This window comes from Polyodon spathula, chromosome 24, assembly GCF_017654505.1.
Source record: "Polyodon spathula isolate WHYD16114869_AA chromosome 24, ASM1765450v1, whole genome shotgun sequence".
NCBI lineage: Eukaryota > Metazoa > Chordata > Actinopteri > Acipenseriformes > Polyodontidae > Polyodon > Polyodon spathula.
This window is the reverse complement of record NC_054557.1, coordinates 12,272,886-12,291,292: the sequence shown is the minus strand read 5'-3', so window position 1 is coordinate 12,291,292 and position 18,407 is coordinate 12,272,886. Positions and strand designations below refer to the sequence as shown.

Below are 18,407 nucleotides of genomic sequence, written 5' to 3'. Positions count from 1 at the left end.
ACTCTATAATATGCATTTATTTTGTCTGTTTTGTATTTATTTTCATAGAGGATACCACTTAGATTGTACCATACGTGACATTTTGCCTCTAACAAGTTACGAAAAGATCTGTAGGCCGTTTGCATCTTTACTGTTGAGAACATAAATTTACCTTTTATTAGGGATTATTACTAAAATGTAATGCTATTTGCGTTGGTTTAAAGAATGCGCAATAGCAATAATAATAATAATGTATTTCAAACTGTGTATCCGGTATACTGGTATTCGTATGGCATATGATTTTATTATTTTAATAGGAGACGCCTCGGCGAATTTGATTAAAAAGGTGCGCGAGCCTAATTACCAGATGCAGCAACCGTGGCATTCAGAAAGATCTCGTGCAACTTTCCCACAGGTGAAACCGCGACAAATTAGCAAGCAAGGACATAACCGGATGTGAAGTCTTATGAATATTATCAAAACAAAAGTATTGTAAATCTTTAGTTTTACCAGTGCTTTATATTGGTAGGATATATGAATCATGTGCTATGTTGGATTACGGATACCTTTTGGGGACCAGACCCCTGGTTCTTGTAGATATTTGTTTATTGCAACAGACTACATTAATTTAAATGTCTGGACAGCTAGGGCCTGTTTCACTAGGTGTACATTAATACATTGTTATGTAAGTGAAACATACAGAGCATGCATTTTGGTTGATTGGTGGGTTACAGCTTTCCTTAAAAGGCACATACTATCATGCATCTAAAGACCACGATATTATAGCTTTGTATAATAGGTTACTATCATGTATGTGTTTCTTAGCTGTCTGCATGAATTAATATAACCTGTCTACTTTACCTATAGCGTACCTTCGCTACACCTGCACGAAATCAAATTCCAGCGCGTTACCCGGTCGATCCTTCTCGAGTTCCCTTTCAAGTTAATCACCCTCCCCCTCTCCTTTATTTCTTATAGTTTTTTCTGGTGTTTACATTTGTCTCACCTATGCCTTTTGCTTCCTATTTTATTTTTTCTTTCGTTTTGCTTTCCTTCCTTCCTCTTTCGCCTTTCCTTTTTTCCGTCCCTCGCATCTCCAGTCTCGCTCAACCACGCTTTTTCAGTCTCTGTCTCGTTGTTAAGTGTTAGAAAGTCGCTGAAGTGAGAAATGAGCCTGCGAAGCTCGTTGTCCTAATTAAACTTTGACAAGAAGCAACGGAGAGGAAACAATGCCAACAGTGTTTGAGAATGAGCCCAGAGCGGGGAAATGCTTTGTCCTTTCGAACAAAAGCATTTGTTTGCATGTGTTAAACTCTATTAAACTTCATCAGACCCAGGTGCAAAAACCAGCTTCTTCAAGAACATCACAACTCATCACACCTACACGGCTGATGAACGGTCCGCCGTCACTGCTAATCAGTTCATATCCACCCGTGAGTGCCAGATCAAAGGTACTCTGTTACAATATAAATATTGTGCTCCAAAACGAACTCACAGTCATTATTATCATTGCATGGCTAAAATACTGCCAGTGAATCAGGAACAAACTTTAACTGGTTTCCAGAGGATTTGCAAGATTTTTGTATTAATTAGTGTGAAGTGTGAAAACGAAGTTGGGTTACAAGCTGTGCAGTAAAAATACTGTATATGTTGTCTACTGTTTATAGAAATTAATACTTATTCCTCTGATCCTGTTATTATTATTATTATTATTATTATTATTATTATTATTATTATTATTATTATTGCGACTACTAATAATAATGTTTCATTTAGAAACTTCACCTGTGGGTATACTTAATACGATAAACCCCAAAATATCTGTTAAATGCCTACTGCGTTATTATTTTAGCAAAAATATGATTTAATAAGTAAAACAACGCACTGATTGCGGAACTGTTTATATATCCATGGCCAACATAACCGCGATCAGCTGTGTGGGTTTGTCTACCCAGGCGTGAGAATGGAAAGATTATCGGGCATTTGGCCCAGAGCAGATGTTAAATTAAAAAAAAAAAAAAGAAAAAAAAAAAAAAAAAAACAGCGAGCGGCAGCTAGATGAACAGAATAATCCATTGGAGCACGCAAATATGCTGGTAACACATTAGTTAGTTCTCCTTCCCTTAGGCTGTATGCAGTAACTTTAAGCCTACGCACAAGCACGACGTCTGGTAAGGTGGTGACAAAATGTTTACTAAATATAACTGCAAAAACAGTTGTGACGTGGGGAGATATTAAATACACATAGGATAATGGAATAAGCATTAGCAGGGTTCCTTTGATTGGTGTAGGCCATTTATTACATATTTTAAGTGCCAAGATGAGCGCAAAATTCGGCAGAATCCGACTGTATGGAAATAATTCCCATCTGCTCTAAAACTTTTCCATTTGTAGTCTGAATCCTGATCTCATAACCTACAATAAATAAATACAAGATTTTAGAAAGATGTTGCGGAAATACTACGACTCGTATGACATCTGTTTAAATCTTTACGAATTGTACAATAGTTTTGGTAGTCTATGACGTTATCGGTTTTAATCACATAACTTTACTGTAGCAATAGGTAGGTTATGTACGGGCTACAGTAAATTAAAAGTGTTTTTCTACGCGTAAACAATCATTATAAATAAAATATTGGAATTGGCAATACTCATAACATTTTAGGTATATGACAATGCTAACAATTAAGAAAAACACGCACGTTAGTCTAAAGGCTAACTCAGGTAAAACTGCTACTGCCAGAATTATATGAATGAAAAAATGAAAAGCGATTAGGGTTTGGGGGCGGGGTAATCTAGCCTGTTCTTAACCGCTATCCCAGTCTGGGAGGAACATGCATTTCTTATAAAGCCTGTTCACTGTGCTACACACACACAGACACACACACACACACACACATCAACACCCAGCAGCAGCGGAGCAATCTACAATATACATTATTATATCTAACATGGCAGAGAACGGGACTACAGAGAACGGGCAGCCAGAGAAAAAGATCCCTTTCTTCCCTCATCCCATTAAAAACCTGGAAGTGAAGTACACAAAGGTAAGATGCTGGGACAGGCAATTCCAGCATACAGAAGCTCCAGTACCTGTTGCTTCGGTTGCATTGAGATAGTACAGCGCTGTCATACGGCTGTGTTTGAAATAGACGAACACAAATTTGTCGGATTTAGGGGGAAGATGAGGAAACGTTGTACATGTTTAACATGTCATTTGTGTGAATTCACTATGAACTAAAATACGCTTTTAACAACATACCTGCTTAGAAATGTCGATGAATACAAAAACGATAATGTACAGGATACATGTGTTAGATACATTAATTTTAAAATGTCGTTTAACGTTCCTGTAGTATTTTCTTTTATTATGTAGGCTGCTGGAGTAAGGATCCAATAAGCACCGGATCCTAATAATTGTAATATTAGGAAATTCATTTTCCAGGTCTTCTTTGAACAAGAGATTTTAATCTCAATGAGACTTTCCTGGTTAAACAAAAGTCAAACACATTAAATGTTAAATTTGAAAAGGATTTGTAGTTTTCATTTTTATAATACAATTAAAAACTAATACAGTGTGTTACCATGTAGTCATATCTGACTTCATTGTATTATTACTTTTTTTAAAATAAATTAATTAGATTTTGTACTGGTCCTATACCAGCATTATAAATTTATGTTAAGGTATTATAAATAGCCTATACTTAATTCAAAATTCAAAAAACCAAACATATATTAGGTGTACGATAATCTATATATTTATATATATATATATATATATAAAAATATCTATATATATATATATATATATATATATATATATATATATATATATAGGGCACATTACTGTAAGGCAAACGGGTTTAACAGTGATATACATTTGTTTTTCAACAGGAACATTTCAATGCAGATTTGTCAGTGTGAAAATCAGAGAATATTTACTTTCAATAAGAATTTGCAAAATATCGTGTGCGTCTGTACAGAGATGGAACCTTTTAAATGTCATGATCGTTTTAGCTTGATATTAGAGAAACGCTGATGGAAATGCAAATAAGAGCTCTTTTGTCTACAGTGTAACCTACAGTAAATAGTCAACACATAACAAATCTCGTATCTTACTTCATTTACATGTAATCAGAGAAATACAATAATTGCAGTGATAATATAATCTGAGCGAAACAGGTTGATGAATTAAATAATATATAGCTATAGGCTTCGCAGGTGTTCAAGATATTGTCTTCGTTTTTTTTTTTTCGTTCACAAGATAACTTTCACTTATTTATTTAACTTATTTATCAAGCTCTGATGCTGTTTCCTTTTCTGCCTTTGGATTATGTGTGTTGCGGCAACAGGCGCGTTTCTTTTGCAGCGGGGAAATGCCTATACAAATAGCCCAATAGACATGTTTGGAAATACACTAACTGTGTGTTCGTTTGAACATGTTGTTTTCCCTTTCCACAGGTTTTTATTAATAATGAGTGGCACACTTCTGTCAGTGGTCTTAAATTTGCGACTTACAACCCTGCAACTGGCACTAAAATCTGCGACGTGGAAGAAGCTGACAAGGTAAACGTTCTGTTCTTGTATTTCCTATAAAAAAAATAAAAAAAAACTCGTAGTTGCTCGTTTTCCAACAGACACGACTAACATCGGATCTGCGAAATGTGCCCTTCTGTTTATACCGAGTTCTCCAATCTCTACACATTGTTTACTTCTCTTGAGAGCTGTATCACGATTGAGGTACATGCTCAAGACTGCTTTAAGAGGATTATGTATGTTCATGATATACTCAATAACTGCACCATGATGTAAAGGGTCAGTGTACACTTATGTATACCCATGTAATTACAGTTTCCTATCTGTTAACAAAACTGACAGTAACCAAATGTATTACTCAAGTTTAAGCCCCTGTCTGCCATCTATACCTTGTGGTAAATAAATATCCATAGGTTCTTATGTCACACTTATGTCTTAGGCTATATCTTGTGAAGCTTCAGTCATCCAATTGTTAAGCATATTTGCTATAAGTATTCCTTAGCACAAGTTCACCAGGGTATCAGAATCAAGGATTCTAATGCACACACAAGTCTATTAAGTCATTTTTTACTTTGATGTTACTCCTAGTATCTGATGATGAGGTCTAAAGGAGGCTATCAGGATTGTAGCAGTTTTATCACTGCTGACATACAATCACCTATTAATTTTATTATCCAGTTTAGCTGCATCTTTTAGAAGAAGTCTAGTGAGCAGAAGGCTCATTGTGGCTCAGATGTTCTGTAGTGGTGCAATGCGTTGTCTTTATAATCACATCTCTATTTCTCAGGCTGATGTAGATAAGGCAGTGGAAGCTGCAAAAGCAGCTAACCTCAGGAGCTCTCCATGGAGAAAGATGGATGTGTCGAGTCGAGGGAGACTGTTACACAAACTGGCAGACCTCATTGAAAGAGATCGGGTGGCGTTAGCTGTAAGTGCATCCCCTACCTGCCTGTCTATCAGTCTGCGTTCCTGATGTACTGGTAACTAACTGCATGAGAATACTGCCAGCGCCTATATCAATTTTACAAGTTCAGGTCCTCGGAAATTAAGAAAGGAACAGGGTTTAAAAATGTATGTGCCCGTGTAATGGAACCCAGAGGTTAAAATAATATATAAAACATAATAATTATGTTTATTTTACAGTTAAAAAAAATGGACTTCATTCCATATTTAGTGACGTCCACGTTCTGATTTTGTATTGTTTTTATGGCGCCTGGGGATGTAATTAGCTGCATACTTGGAGGCTTTCTGCAAGGATAGCTGGACCAGTTTTTAAAATATGCATCATTCAGTTTAAAATGTGTTTTCCTGCAGCAAATCTTTTCATTCAGTGCATGTTCTAAATTACACATCCAGAAACCAAAAAGTTGTATTTACAGGAACTAAAACCACAAAGGAAAAGGTAATGGGAAATTAAAGACAGTTATTTACCAGAACATAGAAATAGCTTGACAGTAGAGTAATATTCTGCAATTTAATTTAGGGGGCTGGTATGTACTCTGAAGTTATTTCTGATTAGTTTTAGTTTTTTAATTTGGCTGACAACTAAGTAAAAAAAAACATTGAGAATGTATTAAAAGACAAATTAAATTAAATGGCTGCAGTATTGAAATCTATTTAGATAATAAGACAGACCTCAGCAATGCAACACTAAATGAACTGCATCAACTAACACAACATTCCTAAAAGTTATGTTGCAAAACCATAGGCAGTTATTATATCGTACGTAATCAAATCCTGGTCTGAATCATTTTGCACTTAATTCAACTGTCACATCTTATAAAGGAGATACTATTTTAATTCACAAGGTAACAATGTGAATGAAGTCATGTTTTTGTGGGTTTGCATGTGACTGTTAATTACATACATGCCAGACTGGGTTACTATATCAGTAATTGCAGTGACTCCCAAACCTGTACACACAGAATGGAAGTAAACTTGGAGATGACAAAATAAACATAGATTTTGTTTAGTTTTGGTGATAGGTATTTAATGAGCTATTATCGGATCTGGATAAGTTATTTACTAGTTTATTTCATAATAATTAAAGCCTAGGGGGATAGGTAATTACATTTCTAAGAGGAAGTCTGAGCTTTTACAGCAAAAGATTGCTTAAGCCAACTCTTGCACAGGAAAACAAAAGAAAAAATCTTCGTTATCCCTTCTGATTCACATATGGGTTTCAGTGTTCAATGCAAAACTATTGCGACTGCATTGAGGAGTCTTTTCAGAAGTCTTCTCTAGAATAGTTGATAAGTATAGGAAGTAACGGCAGACGCAATAATATAGTATTAAACAGAACACAGAAAATTAATCAGGTTAGAAATAAGAGGATAATGTTGTATCTAGATGGTACTATTTAATTTTACAAATAACAAGAGTCACACATTTGCTTAAGCCTGTGTGGTGGTGTATTACCAGAATTATTGAAATAAAAAAGAGAACAAAAGAAAATACTGTTGAGCTGCTGTTCTTTAGTGATTGCTTCAGGGAAGAAAACAATCTTTAAAAAAAAAAAAAAAAAAAAGTTTTGTCACTCCCAAACTGTTATGTTTTGAACTGCAATTCTTTACTGCAGAGCTTTTATGAACTTTTCATTCTCTAGTAGCAGCATCAGCATACAGGTTATTGTTTTAGGTGCAAACATGGGGCTAGATTCCTGAATATATTCGAGAGAAATACCCACAAATACTGAACATAAAGCATCTATGTAAATATTGCATGATGGGTCCTTCTACTGTGAGTCCTGGCATGCACATGTGTTATCTTTTTTTTTTTTTTTTTAATAAAAGGACAATCCTCAGCTGGGTGTCTTCTCTGCAGTTGGTTTCATTCTCTTATTTAGATGAAAAATGATCTGAGGCCATTCATAAGAAAGGAATGTAATTCTTGCGTCCAAAGTCAGCGATAGATAAGTTGTGGATGATGTCCTCAGGGTGAGCTCTTTTTTCAATAGCAGTGGCATCTCAAGTAGCGTTCTGGGGAATTCATACAGGACAGAGAGCACCTACAACCCTGTAGCACCACATGTGTTGTTTTGTAAAACCCCCAGTGTGTTGCCAGGCAGACCTTAAGTCAAATCCACTGCAAGTTGTATGTAACCCCCTATGTTAAGATGCCAGCGCTTATGAAATATGTGTTCGGTGTTGTTTTTTGCAGACAATGGAAACGATGGACACAGGAAAACCATTCCTCCATGCATTTTTTATTGACCTGGAAGGCTGTATAAAAACCTTGAGATACTATGCAGGCTGGTCTGATAAAATACATGGCAAAACCATGCCAGTGGGTAAGTCCATTTAAAGAGGTCTGACATACATACATACATACATACATACATACATACAATCTTAATACAAATACGCACCTTGAATCTTATTTTGAAAGCGTTTCCTCCATTCATTAATTAACTTCTACATTTTTTAAATTGTTGCCAAATGAAAAACAATACACCTTTAGTGTGATGAAGAGAACTTAAACTATATACCTTAGTTGTTTTATTTCTAGTTTTGTAAAACGAACAGGTGTTTTAACTCTTTAAAATAAAGAGGAGTTAATTAAAGACTGGAGTAAACGGTTTGAAAATGTGGCCCATAATATAAAAATACGAAATGCACACCCTGTAATAATGTCATTATAAAATCCAGTGTTAGTTTGATACTCACTTCATTATTGTCTCCCAACTCATACAGAGTTCATTCCATAAACCACAAAAGTGCACCAGCTGGAACCTGAACACCAATCAGGAGACATATGATGAGGTCACTTGCTTGTGTGCGTAGCTAGTGTATTTAAAAAGGTGTCACTGGCAGCCAAACCTGTTGGAAAACATTTTTAAAAGTCTACTGATGTTAAGAAACTATTACAACATAGATTAAACATATTTCTGTGAGCATGATGTATGATGAGTCTTGGATTGTTTCAAACTTAATCACTTTTTACAGTGGGTGTTTTGATTACCGCACGCTCTCAGTGGGAGTTTTGTTTTGGTAATGTGCTTCAGCTCTGCTCAGCGTAATTCTGAAGCACACGTCATGGTAGCTAGAGTAGACCAGTTGGTCAGATTTATACACTCAGCGGTTACACGCTATTTAGACTGTTTGGGAGGGTGGTCTCATCTCGCTCTCTAACAGCTGGGTAAACTCCCCCACTGTTTAAGGGAAATAAACGCAATAACCGAGTCACTTATCGCAACATGGCACATTATTTCTGATCTGTCAGGGTTTTTGTTATTTCATACATTAATATTTCCATTTACCACAAGTTAATATATCTAACTCATGTCACTAGGGAAGAGCAAGAGGACTGCAAAGCTACAGTTCATCCCAAGTATAAACCAAAAGTTATCATAAACATACCCTTTTTCAAATCATCTTGAGTTGAAAACACACACACACACACACACACACACACACATATATATGGCAATCTTATGAAAACGTTACAGAATGTAATTGGGATCATACTGTGAACTGTACATTTTATCCTAACGTTTATTCATAAAGATTTGACTCAAATAGGGATCATCACAGTTACATATTGAAAGGGCACATTACAAAAATGTGATGTCACATATCTGCTAGTTGATATTTCAAATGACCGTCGCTTCCTCATTTCAGCTGAATTATCTACTTTCATACTTATGGTGGCTTTTGACATAGATAAGGAAGCCATGCTGTTAATGTGAAACTTGGACAAGCCTTCGATCAGCAATGCCACCTTAATTCATAATATTGCAATACCACCTTAAATTGCCTTTATGTCGATATCTGATGCCACCCTGTATCAGGAGTAATGGAGATGGAGTCTCTAAGCCCAGAACAAAGCTTTAAACCAGAGCCAAAGGTAAAATTCACAGAGCTTGAACCAGAGCCCACTCCTTTCAATGCTTCCTCTTCTCTAGTTACAATATGGCTCTCTAATAATATATAGTTATTTGTTCTGAGGCTGTGATTAGAATTGGCTTGCTATAATTCTCATGTTTTATTTTTTATTTTTTTTTAGTCCAGAAAGGTTTGCCCAGAAAGAAGCGTGCAATTCCTTGGCTCAGGAGAGCTTTGAAACCCTTTCGCTAATGCGCTGGTTTATATTTCTCTCCTTTTAGATGATGACTTTGTGTGTTTCACTAAGCATGAACCCGTCGGTGTGTGTGGAGCCATCATCCCCGTAAGTAAAGGAGGGAAATCGAGGCACATCAGTACAAAACTATCCCATCAAAGTCAGTGAAACTGGAGTCTTCAGCTGTACTCCAATGTGTTAGCTCACTAGGAACTCGGAAGCTCATGGAAAGCTCATTGACAACAATGAATGAATGTGGCATCTTCACTTAATGTAGATAACTGTGGAATGTAATTTGTACTTCACGTGACGCTCTGAAACCATTCGCTCTGTGCTGCCAGGTTCACAAATGCAGACGATCAAACAGGAAACCTCTGGATTCTTGTGCCACAGACCCATCTGTTTGCCTTGCACTTGTCCATCTCCCATTGTCAAACTGCAAGGTGGCTGTGGTGTTGCCTCTGTTGTTGTGAGCTCTTTAGTGACGGTGATGCTATCTGTCAGAGCGCTGAAGCAGAGGTGCAAAGTGAACCCTGGGGGAATGCAGTCCAGGTGTTTGCTTTCACTCACAGGTGAACATAGCTGGGTATCAGGATCTGAACTGGTGTCAGCTCGATAAGATAATGCCAGTCAGACTCTCTATATGAGATGGACGCACTTGGGAACACAGAGCTTTATCTTTTGTCTTTGTTCTTAGTCCTGAAGCACTCTTTCCCTTCCCTGTTTTCATTAGGGGGGTATCCAGTCTGGTTCTATGTAAAAACATGTGCTTCTCTTCTCCCCTGCAGTGGAACTTTCCCTTATTAATGTTTATGTGGAAGATGGCTCCAGCACTGAGCTGTGGGAACACTGTGGTTATCAAGCCTGCAGAGCAGACGCCTCTAACAGCACTGTACATGGGTGCTTTAGTGAAGGAAGTGAGTACACCAGTGCATACAGAATACAAGAAGCAAAACAAACAAACAAGTGACTCCTCTTCTATGATAGCAGTTCAAACACTTATGGATAACCCCTGACAGACTGATGCATAAAGCAAGGGTTATGTTTTAAAGCAATACCTGTTGACAGGTTCACACCGAGAATTAATTTGTAAGTGAACTTGATGTCTCTGGTACTCTCTTGGAACACAAGTTGTTACAAGCTTTAGATCTTAAACAGCACTTCAATAAGGAGCTGTTAGAAAATGCATTTGTGGACCATGCGCTGTAGAGTCACTGCAGTCCCGTTAGGCTCAATAGATTGTGAGAATTGCATCCTTGCTCCCCAAGGATTCAAGTGTAAGGAACCCTCAATATACCGATGGAGCTGAGACCGATCCCCAGGGGAACACATTGTTGTGTTGCTGTAATTGTAATTATAATTCTCACCTTCAGAATTACCTTTATTAAAAAAAGAGAAATATTTTAGACATGCATCTTAAACAAACAGGTTGATATCAGTGAAGTTAGTATTAGAGTGCTGTTTGCCTGTAACGGGTTACAGTTCGTTTTTTCTCGACTCAGGCTGGTTTCCCTCCTGGTGTGGTGAATATAGTCCCAGGATTTGGACCCACAGCCGGTGCAGCCATTGCTAGCCATGTGGATATTGACAAAGTGGCATTCACTGGATCAACCGAGGTATGTGTCTTTAATAAATAAATAAACATCACTGCAAAACACTCACATGCTGTTTGACCATTTTATTTTATAATTTTTTTTTTTTTTTGTAGATTGGGAAACTTGTCAAAGAAGCGGCTGCTAAAAGTAACTTGAAACGAGTGACTCTAGAACTGGGAGGGAAAAATCCATGCATCGTTTATGCTGATGCTGACTGTAAGATCTATTTATATATATATATATATATATATATATATATATATATATATATATATATATATATATATATATATATATATTATATTGTATTATTTAAAATATTCATCTACTGATGGTAGAATATAAATACAGGCTAGTACTTGACCAATGCTTTTCTCCCTCCTTGATCCTGTTGCCACAAACACCTGTTCATTGTAAATAACGCCATGACAGAAACTGTCTTTGCTAACTGACCTGTAGTGACGATGGAAGAGCGAGTCATAAATCTGTTGTATTGCTTCTGACAGTATCAAAGCAACATGTTACACTTGAACTGCTGATCCATAAGGTAAATATTTGCAGCATCAAATGGTCAAACCGCTTAAAAGAAAGCTTGGATAATAGAAGTGTTTTTGTCTACCTTAAACTGAACAGACTTTGATGAGGGATCAGAGTTGGTGTTAAAGTTCACAGAGTTTGAAGAGGTCATATCATTATTAAAAGAGCAGAAGCATGATGCTTTTTTATGACAGTGTAACCAATAGGCCAATATCTTTACATTGCTTACTGCTTTACAGGTTTGTTTGGATTTCTGAAGGCATTGTCCAGTTACAAATGTGGTTTGATTATTATGTGAGTTACCTGGTTGGGGAGGCTGTGTGTGAATTCCATTGTGAAATGATTTCCGGAGTCTCTCTCAGTGGTACACGGATTCATGCATCTCTCTGTGGTTCTCTTTCAGTGGACCTGGCAGTGGAGGAGGCGCAGCAGGGAGCGTTCTTTAACCAGGGCCAGTGCTGCACGGCCGCCTCTCGCATCTTCGTGGAGGAGCAGATCTATGAGGAGTTTGTCAGGCGGAGTGTGGAGCACGCTGGGAAGAGAGTCATCGGGGATCCGTTCGATCCACGAACATCCCAGGGACCGCAGGTACTTCTAACACAACAAAGCCTTGCGCTCTATAACCACCTTCAGTATAAAGGTTCATAAATTACAAACCTTTGTCTCGGGACTCTGCATATCACACCTTAAAGCTTCAATTAACTGTTGGTTTTTCTTAAAGTTTCATGCACACAGATCTTTCTTCATTCAGTGAAAACATGCTTTCTCTAAATAATCTTTATGAAGCGTGTGTCTGAGGTTAGTTGCATGTAATTTACCATTACACTCTGCAACATGCAGGGGGAGCTAATAAGCCTTTTTTTTTTTTTTTTGGATACCTGACAGTTCTGGCACTGCTTCCAATGTTGACTTAACATTGAAACATTGGAAATATGAAGTGCCATAAGAAGCCAGGGAAATCATAAATGTGTGCAGCAGAACAGCCAACAGAAACTAAACAATACCTCTAAATTCATTTATTTATTTATCAGTCCACATTCAACAGCTTGATTCACTGTTTTCCCTGTTGACCCTCTCCCCCTCCAGATTGACCAGGAGCAGTTTGATAAGATCATGGAGCTGATTGACAGTGGGAGGCGGGAAGGCGCCAAGCTGGAGTATGGCGGCTCAGCCATTGAGGACAGAGGTCTATTCATACAGCCCACTATATTTTCGGGTGTTAAAGACCACATGCGCATTGCTAAGGAGGAGGTACGCCACTGTCTGTATATGTAGTTAAACAACATCAGGGGTATTTGTCAGTTTCACACCACTTAGACCACTTGCTTACTAGATATCGTGGTATCTTGGAAGAGATCATTGGACTCACTTCAAAGATGATCTAGACATCTCATCAGAATAGTGGTGTCCCAAATGATATCTCCACGACCAATGAAGAGCTATTCTATGGATTGTTTGTTTTTCATTTTACTCTTAGTTTGGTTTTCTTTTGAAATGGTGACTTCCAAAACTGGTATCACATTGAATGTCGGATGAAGCATTTATTGATGTCTTATTTTATTTCTAAAATGCTACACCTGCTGAAATATCACATTTTTGATTATTTGACAAATGATTTTGGGACCATAGAGTCTTGATACTGACTACAGCAGAGCTTCTCAAACTCGGTCCTGGGGAACCCGTGTGGCTGCTGATTTTCATTCCAACCGAGCTGAAAACAAGTAAAAGGTCTGATTAAGCAAATTATCCGTTCAATTAAAGGTCTAGTTAAGTAATTGAGAGCTCGGTTGGAATGAAAACCAGCAGCCACAGGGAGTCCCTAGGACTTAGTTTGAGAAGCCCTGGACTACAGGTAGCGCAATTATTTTATTAGTGACCAGGAGGTGGCACCAAAGGACTAGCTCCTGCAAGAATTTATGGCTTTTTGTAGATAAAAGGCCAATATTCGTGTTCATTCTTAACAGGAAAAATATTTCAGCTTCACTATCCCTATTATAAAAACACCAATTTTACTGTGTTGATTAATTATTACAGATCTTTGGACCCGTACAGTGTATATTTAAGTTTAAAAGCCAAGAGGAAGTCATTAAGAGAGCGAACAGTACTCGGTATGGATTAGCAGCAGCTGTGTTTACAAAAAGCATGGACAAAGCGCTGAGTGCAGCTTCTGCTTTGGAGGCTGGGACTGTCTGGTAAGGGTTTCTTTTAATGCAATCCCAGTTCATTGTGTGAATTAGACATGCTTTGATGCTATAAGGATGACATAATTCACATGACCCAGTCTGGTTCACATGAGCATTAAGGAAAAGCTTCACAAACACCAGCCTATTATGTGCCACTATTACATTGCATGAAACTATACAATAGTGTAAATTATACCTGGTATTAACATGATATCGTAATCGCATTACAGAACACCCTGCAGCGTTTACAAGAGTGCATTGCTTTGCCATTGCTGTATCCAGTGTTGTTTGTATAACAGTGATTTTTTTTTTGGATAAATCCTGATTGTTTTTATATTTTTATTAACACCTTTTCACATGTGAGCGTTCTTCAGAAGAGAACAAATTTCTCCTATTAATTTCATAGTGTATCCAGTTCGCTCTGTCTCCTGCAGCAATGCTGGTTCTCTGATTGAAATGAATGGCGTAATGCGGAAACAGACAACTGCCATTGTTACAGGAGGAAGGCTGATCTGGATACACTACCATTCTCATAACAGAGATACACAATCTAACAATTCATTGGAAATTAAAGCAGTTGTGCATTTTATCCACAAGATGGCACTCAAAGATGGCAAATACAATACTGTAAGCATTAGAGTTTACATAGCCTGAGGAAAATGTCAGGTAAGAATGTCAGTGTTCAGCCAAAATGACACGGTAACTATTTACAGTCTGTCAAGAAGGGTTCCTCTGTTTCAGTATTGAATTTCTTAATTTTGGGGCTGTAATAAAGCACATTAAACTGCATTGTTTACTATGCTGTTGTAGAGCTAAACAGATGTCTGCTTGGCGCTGTTTAGTTCCTGGATTTCATTGACTAAAACTGATTAAAAGTGAAGCAGCTATTATCCCACCAGTAGTGCCCACCAAGCTTGGAAACTTGAACTGTGACTGTAACTATTCTTACAACCAGTCTTATACAAAACCAGGTCACGCATATTCAGAACAAAGGGGCCTTTCAATCACTTGAAGAGTGTCTTCAAATATCATTTTTTGTTTTAGTTTTTTACATTTGCCTGACTATTTTCATGACATTTACAGTCACTGTTTTACTATTTCATGATATTTACAGTCACTGTTTTACTATTTCATGATATTTACAGTCACGGTTTTACTATTTTCAAATTTACAGTCACTGTTTTACTATTTCATGAGATTTACAGTTATTATTGTGTGGTTCTGGATTGTGTTGTTCCAATATTGAACTTTCTTCTCTAATCTGCCTTAATGGTTTTCCGCTTGTTTTGAGCTTGTCTAGAGAATCCTACATTCCAGGACTAAGCAGCCTTGCTCATTCTATTAAAACCAAGTGGCAATATGAGCTTTCAACTGTGCTAAGACTACTTTATCTCTTACCAACCACTTTGTCTACATACCAGCCTGCTATATCTATCTAGCTATCTAGCTATTTATCTATCTAATATGTTCAATCCCACCACTGAGCATTCATCAGACAAGCTCAAAGCCAGGTAAAGGCAGATTTATATATATTTTTCTTTTCAAAAATTATAATAACTCTGCATAAGAAAAGGCAGCACCCAAAAGCAATTCAAATAAAAGCTGAAGCTACTGACCATTTCAAATGCCGTATCAACAGGAGAACAGTAGTCTATGATCAAAGTCTGGAGCAGAGTGTGGCAGACAGACGGACGGGTTCAAGGTTTTGAATGATGCCCCCCACAATAAAACACATTTCAAAATATATTTCTGCATATTTATTTGAGGTTCCCAACCTAATTGTTAGCTGCTGTTAATAATCTGTATGCAATTCAGGCTGTGTTGAGTACTGTTGCTTAACAATAAAGCAGCAGTTCAGCACTGCATTCTCATAGACATTTTTCTGCTTTTTCTCACTCAGGATAAACTGTTACAATGCTCTCCATGCACAGGCTCCCTTCGGTGGCTATAAGATGTCGGGAAATGGCAGAGAACTGTAAGAACATCTTGTGTTCTCTTCTATATATAAATAATGGCATGCAAATGAGTGATGGTGCTTGATATTGAAGTACATGTAAATCTATACACAGTACCACGTTGTATTTTACTGAGCGTTGTCAGCAAGCTATTGAAGCAAGTGGAGCTGGTTTCCCTGCTTTTACTTCTTCTGTAAGCAAGCAAGGAGAGCCCTGGAAGAAAGCAGTCTCAAACTCTCCACGGGTCTGGAAAGACTTGCCCCTGGTCCAAAATGTCTAGAGAATTCTGTAGATTTATATAACAGGGATGGAAATGGGAACTGCAGTTTGATCCATTCCTGGTTTTCCTAAGAGTTTAATAAGACACGCCTGCGCTTGTTACCTATACACTAGGGCTAATTAAGCGCATATTAAAACCTGGAATGGGTGAAAATGATATTCAATTGGAGTCTTATTTCCATCCCTGTATAGTCCTATTTTCTATATATTTTTGTTTTGTTTTGACCAAGGGCCATAAGGTTGTGTACAATTCAGTTTTTTAAATGTGTCTTATTTTTATTTAATTTTTTTCCAGTGGGGAATACGCTCTGGCAGAATACACCGAAGTTAAAGCAGTCACAATCAAACTTACACAAAAGGATCACTGAATAAACAATGAACAGAGAACTGGAAAACTCCCAGTGTACAGTACAAGTCACTACTGGAGTGGAGAACAAAGCGTGCCAGCCTCACAGCTGGTGCTACAGCAGCACATGCTACTGTATCAGAACACCAGCCCTTTAGAGATAATCAAGGGATGTGTTTTAAAACCATAGTGTATAAAAGAATCTCCTTATATGTTTTAGATTTTCGACTCTAAAAAGCTCTTATTTTATTTATTTAGAAATTGTCTACCCAGGAGGACTGAAGTACAGCCCCTTGTTTTCTTTTCCCTGCTTCTTGAGAAAGCAGCAGGGAAATGGTTTATTAAGAGGCTTACTGGGGCAATGTAATCAAGGAAGGTGCTGCAGAATTGTATGTATCTTGTGTATCTTGACATAATGTTGTATAACCTTTAGCAAGCCATTCAAGCCACAAAGGCTTATTTTTTGTCCATCAGCCAGTTTCCCCATTTCTCAAACCGCAGGGATATACATAGCTCTGTGAATTTAAAGTTTGCAAAGGCAGTTCCTGATATTTCACTTCACAGAACAAAAGGAAAGCTTCAAAGACATCTGTGGGTTTTGTGTTTTTTTTGTTTTGTTTTACAAGCCGTCTATAATTCCAAAGCCATCCAGAATGTTTTTCTAGTTTACGGCAACTGTAAACTGCTTCCCCACTGGCACTCTAACCTGCACTGTTGGTTCCACTCTTCCGACCAAGCCGTGAAGGTTAATTCAACAGTAAGGACGGAATTTGAAGGTGCACTCAACATTGTCAGGTTTAAGAGGCAGAGGAAGAGTTCAAACAAAATAACAGCGACAAGCTGAACTTGGCGATTGAAACACCGGCAGAACAAAAATAACTACTGTATTATCTAAACTAAAGTAGGCCACCACATGTATGAAAACAGACTAATAATTTGCCAGAAACATACCCTTTAATAGTTGGTTTGTTGTCTGCTTAATCTCTTGGAAGCAAAGCATTCTGTGCTGGATCTGCTGTTTGATTTCAGATTCCCGGTAGAGAATGAGGTCAAACTTGAAAATTGCTCTTTAGGACATTTATATAATATTTATATGTGAATGTGTATTATTAAAATTTTCTTTGTTAATATAAAAAAACAAAAAAAAACGTTGTTGTATTTGGGTATGAATAAACACTTCACATTTTAAGATTGCAATGGAACTTGGTATGCGGTTTACTATACATTAGATTTTGTTTCTATGAACATTATAACATCTCTGTGTAGCCGTTTAGATTTCCCAACTGGGACAGTAAATAGACCCCAGTAGAAGACCAGCTACAGCTTTTATAATCTTATGGTCTCTGGTTTTAAAATCAGCCCTTGATAATATATTCACTGGGTGGGGTGGGGACTCACACTAACATGCATTTATAGTTCAGCCCAATTCTATTGTAAATGATATGAATGAGCCTCTTCAATTATTATGACTCCCTGGTAATGCGAATGTGGCTACTTTAATAAAATGGTTTGCAAAATGGTTGTTAATTAATTAATTATATGTGTGTGTGTGTGTGTGTGTGTGTGTGTGTGTGTGTGTGTGTGTGTGTGTGTGTGTGTGTGTGTGTGTGTGTGTGTGTCTGTCTTACATTTGTAGCATTTAAGACAACTTGTAAAATATACAACAATCATTTTCTATTTAATAGGTCATTTAAGTGTTTTGTAAAAGAGATGTCTGTCCTGGTGGGTTTTTTTTTTTCTCTTCTTGAATAGATGACATGTCAATGTAGGCCATCAAACCAATTGTAATACTGTTGTTTCAGTTCCAATATAGAATGTTTAATTGTTATAATATTCTTGGATGTGTATGATTATGCTCCAGTGATTTCTGACTTTTAAACTGTTTTTGACTTTTATATATTTAAATATCCTACAACACCCCTTCTTTCTTTTAAATAAA

The 18,407-nt window shown here is 37.2% G+C and overlaps 1 protein-coding gene across 1 annotated transcript; it reads left to right on the top strand.

The window, feature by feature from the left end:
• Nucleotides 1–2,758: 2,758 nt before the first annotated feature.
• Nucleotides 2,759–18,372, top strand: LOC121299271 (aldehyde dehydrogenase family 1 member A3-like). Its single transcript, XM_041226937.1, has 13 exons — nt 2,759–3,026; nt 4,441–4,545; nt 5,303–5,443; nt 7,675–7,804; nt 9,620–9,681; nt 10,362–10,490; nt 11,076–11,189; nt 11,282–11,384; nt 12,109–12,293; nt 12,792–12,956; nt 13,740–13,897; nt 15,789–15,863; nt 16,418–18,372. The coding sequence occupies exons 1-13, from the start codon at nt 2,931–2,933 to the stop codon at nt 16,488–16,490; spliced, it is 1,536 nt and encodes a 511-aa protein (XP_041082871.1). The 5' UTR covers nt 2,759–2,930; the 3' UTR covers nt 16,491–18,372.
• The last annotated feature ends 35 nt before the right edge of the window (nt 18,373–18,407 follow it).

Excerpts from the sequence above, each read along its gene's own strand:
- LOC121299271 (XM_041226937.1), top strand. The coding sequence starts at position 2,931 with ATGGCAGAGAACGGGACTACAGAGAACGGGCAGCCAGAGAAAAAGATC. Across the intron at positions 7,805-9,619 it reads TGGCAAAACCATGCCAGTGG|ATGATGACTTTGTGTGTTTC; the intron begins GTAAGTCCATTT and ends CTCTCCTTTTAG. Across the intron at positions 15,864-16,417 it reads TCGGGAAATGGCAGAGAACT|TGGGGAATACGCTCTGGCAG; the intron begins GTAAGAACATCT and ends ATTTTTTTCCAG.